At 35.5% G+C, this 5,877-nt stretch overlaps 1 protein-coding gene across 1 annotated transcript in view; it reads left to right on the forward strand.

Moving 5' to 3' along the window:
- The window catches only part of LOC107653587 (alpha-1,6-mannosylglycoprotein 6-beta-N-acetylglucosaminyltransferase A-like), a 93,126-nt gene extending 89,034 nt beyond the window's left edge, over window positions 1-4,092 (forward strand). The window contains exons 13-17 of the mRNA XM_016440328.1: window positions 923-1,069; window positions 1,164-1,280; window positions 2,840-2,914; window positions 3,093-3,250; window positions 3,630-4,092. Of these exons, the coding sequence (XP_016295814.1) occupies window positions 923-1,069; window positions 1,164-1,280; window positions 2,840-2,914; window positions 3,093-3,250; window positions 3,630-3,828 (696 nt within the window). The 3' untranslated portion in view covers window positions 3,829-4,092. The remainder of the gene's footprint in view (window positions 1-922; window positions 1,070-1,163; window positions 1,281-2,839; window positions 2,915-3,092; window positions 3,251-3,629) is intronic.
- Window positions 4,093-5,877: the final 1,785 nt, after the last annotated feature.

Below are 5,877 nucleotides of genomic sequence, written 5' to 3' on the forward strand. Positions count from 1 at the left end.
GTAAAAATCGATGCGTTTCAAAAAGGCGGGGCATAGAGGAGAAACAATAATGTACAATATGTGGAAAATAATGCGTTTTTTTAACTTTAAACCGCATAAACACATTTCATTACACCAAATGCACAAAATAATGTTCTTTTTAGCAGCTTCATATGACCCCTTTAAGTCATCTAGCTCAACGTCTGGAGACGGGGTCTGTGTGTCAGGGAGAAGACGGGGGCTTTTACTGTGATTATTACACTCCTTCTCACTGTTGATTGTCATTAGAGCCGGCGGTTTGAGGTTGTGATTGCTTTTGTAGAGTGCAGCTGTGCAAATGTGAGGTTATTGCAGGTAAATCTGCTTGGGCTCTGGGAATCATCCGCCAGGTTTCCATCAATGCATCGTTTGTTTGACGTTTCCCACTGTCAGCTTGTTTAAAATGTCCCAGAAATCCCTCATTTCCATTTTAGGAATCCACAAAATACATCTATCCATTGAAAAACACACTGAGATGAGATTTAGAAATGGAAATCAGGCCATTTCTAATATTATTATTGATATAATTCAGTATAGGTTTGGGCAAAATTAACATACTAAACATCACATAAATTACGTTTAATTTCTCGGAAGTGAAAATAAATGGTTTGTTACAGAATGTAAATTCAGTATCAATATATTATTTTGTTTTGCATCATGAATAATAAATTGGGCTAAATTACGTTAAATGTCACAAAACCTCAGAAATAAAAGTGAACACCGAATTTAAATGCAGTATCAGTAAATTAATATTTAGTGTTTTATTATGAATAATAAATTGTATGTTAATATAAGTGAATTTTATGTTGATGTAATTTATGTAATATTTGATATAATATGATAATGTTTTGTTATACATACAAGGATCAAATGACAAGATTGCAATTCTCTGTTTGTTGTGCAGCTTTTTGTCGGACTGTCCTTCCCGTACGAGGGTCCCGCCCCTCTGGAGGCCATAGCCAATGGCTGCGCTTTCCTCAACCCAAGGTTCGACCCGCCTAAAAGCAGCAAAAACACGGATTTCTTCAAGGGCAAACCCACACTCAGAGAGGTACTTCATTTATGTTTGGTTATTGTTATGTTGCTGAGGTTTTATTGTGGTCAGAATCAGTTGTCTCTGATGTGTGTTTGACCTTTGACCCCAGCTGACCTCCCAGCACCCTTATGCTGAGGTTTACATCGGACGTCCACATGTCTGGACCGTCAACATAGATGATCCAGCAGAGGTGGAGAACGCCATTAAAGCCATCCTCAGTCAGAAGGTACACACACACACACACATGCACTTCCTGATTATTTCTGAAGACTAAAAAGCATAAAATGTCACAAATTAGACCTAATTCATAACAAAATCCAGCATTCAGCAGAGAATCTCCTCACAGGTCATTTTAATATATAAATACAGTGGGTATAGAAAAGAATCACCCCATTTTAAAATAATCTCATGTTGTTGCTCTGCAGCCTGAAATGAAGACGGACACAGTTTTTGTTTTATCCAGCTATATTCACTCAGTGCAGCTTATAACATCCAAGAGAAAGATATAATAGCAATATGTCAGAAAAAAATTAATAAACAATCACCGAGTTGGAAAAAGGACACCCTTGTGTCAGTATTTTGTTGAACCAGCTTTTGCTTTAAGATGATAAGTTCAGATCAATTTGATGGTGAGCGTTTGTGGACTGCAGGCTTCAAGTCCTTCCACAGATTTTCAGTCTGGGCTCTGACTAATAAATTTGTGATATACATCATAGGCTAAATTGACATTAAACATCACATAAATTACATATTTCAGACCTCAAAAGTGAATTCTTTGTTAATCTTATTTTGCAGAATATTATAAAAAGGAATATAAATGTCATGTCAGCATATTATTATTTAGTTTTACATGATCAATTAACAATAATAATAATAATTATTATTATTGTTTAATATAGGCTTTGGCTAAAATTACATTATTAAAAATAAAGAATCTAATAAATCAAATAAATTTCACATTCAAGCCCTCAGAAGTGAAAGTGAATTCTTTTTGTTATTTTACATAATATTTAATATATTATCGTATACAGAAATAATAATGTTTATTATAAATAGAAGGAATAAATATGATAAATATAATATCACTATATTAAAATTGTTTTATTAATAATTCAATATTATTAATATTAATAGTAGTAGTAATAATAATAATAACAACACATTTTAAATAAGGAATAGAAATATAGTATACAATTTCTTATAAAAAAATATTTTTATTTTAGGAATATTAAATTATATTTTAAATATTTATTTTATTTGTTGTTACTTGTTTTTTCAAATAAAAATATTTATGGTTACTTCAGGCTACAGACTGCTTCAGACTAATGCAAGCCCTATTTTGTATTTTTATAGTTAAAAAAAAAAAAAATATATATATATATATATATATATTTATGAGCCATTTTCTCACTGAGCACTTCCTTTAAAGGCGTTTTGGTCCATTTTGTGGATATTTTTCAGTAAATTTGTCCTTTATGTATGGCTTTAAGTGTAACAAATCTAGACACACGTTTAGCTATGCTACATAAACGAGGACATACTGAAGTCTTGTGCTGTTTTTATATAAATATAATTATTACAGATTAGCCCAAACCATAGATATACATTTACTAAACATAATTGACGTTGTTTATTAATCATCTGTATCATTAAGGAGGTCCAGAATGAAAACCTGCCGGTTTTGCCATATTCAGCTCACTTCAGGGAGCAAACTATAGTGAAGCACATACACACTTATAAGCAGTGTCATGTGACGTGTGATGTTTTCTTGGTGTTTTGTTTCAGATCGAGCCGTATCTGCCGTATGAGTTCACCTGTGAGGGGATGTTGCAGCGCGTCAACGCTTTCATCAAGAACCAGGTACCTTTGACTGTGTGTTGTGGACATTTAAGGTGTGTGTGATTCGTTCCACTTCACCTGTTAACACACGATAATCAGACCTGACATACCTGTACCTGTCATGCAAAGAATACATGCTTGATCTGTAAAGAAACACCCCTGTGTGTGTGTGTGTGTGTGTGTGTGTGTGTGTGTGTAGGATTTCTGTCATGGTCAGGTGATGTGGCCTCCTCTCAGCGCCATGCAGGTCAAATTGGCTCCGGCAGGTAAATCCTGCAAGCAGGTGTGTCAGGAACAGCAGCTGATCTGTGAACCCTCTTTCTTCCAGCATCTCAATAAAGACAAGGATCTGTTCAGGTACAAACGCTGCAGTTCTCCATCCAGACAACAGAGGGCAGTGCTGCACTTCACAGGCCCTTTATTTCTCCTTTAGCATTCAAATTCTCTGTCTGTTTACTCGCTCCTGCTGAGGTGTGGTGGGATTTGACTTAAATTACCCAAAATTTGCATCAGATTTTGACTATTTTTGTAAACAACTTGACCATGGATCTAATTATTAAAAAATAATCCAATTAATTTTATCCGTGAACTTCATGCGATGTATTTTTGGCTATTGCTACAGATATACCCCAGCGACTTAAGACTGGTTTTGTGCTCCAGGTTCACATATGACCATGATTTTTGGTGATCTCATGTCATGTCCTCAAGCATTCTCTCTTTGGTTTCTTCACTGCAGGTATGGTGTGGAGTGTAAGACGGTGGAGTCCACCAGCGATATCGTCGTCCCCGCCTTCAGCGAATCGGTTCGGCATTGCGTGTTCCAGTCGGACCTGCTGCTGTTCAGCTGCGCCGGGGCCCATCAGTCGCTCACGCGCATCTGTCCCTGCAGAGACTACATGAAAGGACAGGTGGCGCTGTGCAAGGACTGCTTATAACACACACGCGCACACCACACACACTTCAGCAACCCCAAACGACCAAACTGGCGGTTCATCCCCCGCCGTACTGGACGGGACCGGACTATTACATAGCGCAATGCTGACAGAGCCAGTGTTGTAATGTGCGGTGATTCGATTAAAGAATTCAGAGGAATTCAACTCTTGTTTTATTCCCATAAACTCACAAAAAAAAAAGGAATGGAAACGCTGGAGTGCGGCAGCTCTCGGCATTCGGCCGGAAAAAAACAAAAACGAAGGATGGAAAGAGAAGAAAATTATTTATTTTGCTAGATTTTTTTTGTTTTTGCACAAACTTGAACTAGTTTCAGGCTGACATACTTGAAGCGGATTGCAGGGAATCAGAACTGTACACTGCCCCCTGCTGGCATGGAGGAAACACTGTAGTGACTTTTATTAGCCCAGTTCTTCATTCTACTGTTTTTGTTTATTTGTTTGTTTTTTTTCTTCTCTCTGTAAGGTGACTTTCATCATTGGACCAAGTCTGACGACTGACTCTGAAAAGCATCTTTGACCATTTTGAAGACTCAAACCTACCGAGTGCGTGTTTATTTGTGTGTGCGAGTGCGCTTGTTATTGGGGAAATGGAGAAATTTCCCCCGTTTTACACTGTAACTGGACTTTCCATGTACTGGCTCCGTGAAATGACGTGCTCACGTGTAAATAGCAGGCGCTGAAACGTAAACACACGGTCCGCTTTATTCTGCATGGTAGTTTACTTGTTAACAGCACATGCTAACACTGGGAATTTTCAGTGTTGGTCACAATCCACGTTAAATATTGCAGTACTGCACCAGTCAACTGCCAGGTGGGATTTATTAGTGAAATACACACGTCGCAAACCAGCCAGTATGAAGTAGAACGCAAGCCAATTGACCAAACTAACCGTTAAACTAGTAGACTGAATTCAACTAAATTATTTTGCTTTCGCGTTAATTGGCAAAAAGTGGCCGAGCTTACCTGAATGAATATTATATCACGGGTTTCAGATGATCTGTATGTGGATAAGGTAAATACCAAAACGATCACAGATATTTCTGTAAAATTTTATCTTTATTTGTATAAAAAAATAAATATATATCTGTATAAAAACAAAGCGTACATTACTAGGATAAAAAAATTTTTTTTTATTTTGTGTTAAAAACACAGATTGGCCTTGGCTTTTTGTTTCATTTTTATTTTGCGTGATATTCTTGAATTTGCCTGCTTATTATCGAAAAACGTCAAAATTAGAATTATTTAGAGTTATTTGTGTTTTGGAATGAAACTGCACTATAGCGAAGATTTGACATCAGATATTACAACACTGTACAATTGTTTTAAAGTTTGTTTTTTAATTTATTTTGTATACAGACCTTTATCTCTGCCTGTTGACCTTTATGTGACTATTTATAGAAGAGAAAATTCTAAATATAAAAGGGAAATATTATTTATCAGACTAATTTAAGTATATGTGCATATGTTTGTCCAGAGTACTGTCTGGAAAAAAAAATATGAGCGGCAGAACTAAATTTAGTTTTATTAAGTTGATCCTTAAAGGGATGTGTTTCTGTATGTTTCTCTCTTTTGTTGAACACAGAAGAAGATATTTTGAAGAATTTTGGTAACCGTACAGTTGACGGTACCCATTGACTTCCATAGTATTTTTTTTCCAAACCATGCAAGTCAATGGCTACCGTCAACAGTTTGGTTACAAACGTTCTTCAAAATATCTTTTGTGTTCAACAAAAGAAGGAAACTCAAACAGGATTGGAACGACTTGAGGTTTAGTAAATGATGGCATAATTTTATCCCTTTAATTAAATTATTTGTAATTCTTTAACTACAAAGATTCAATAAAAAATAACTGAATACTTAACTACAAAAGGAAGTAAAAAAAAAAAAAATTAATAATTAAAAAATACATAAAACGTAGTTTTTGCTGCAAAATTTGACTGAATGTTATATAAAAATAGTACAGCATAACATATCATAATTTCCTTTATTGTCAATACTCTGGACAAACATTGTGAACACAGTTTAATTTCA

The sequence above is a fragment of the Sinocyclocheilus anshuiensis genome, unplaced genomic scaffold (genome assembly GCF_001515605.1).
Source record: "Sinocyclocheilus anshuiensis isolate Anshui unplaced genomic scaffold, SAMN03320099.WGS_v1.1 scaffold1079, whole genome shotgun sequence".
Classification (NCBI taxonomy): Eukaryota; Metazoa; Chordata; class Actinopteri; order Cypriniformes; family Cyprinidae; genus Sinocyclocheilus; species Sinocyclocheilus anshuiensis.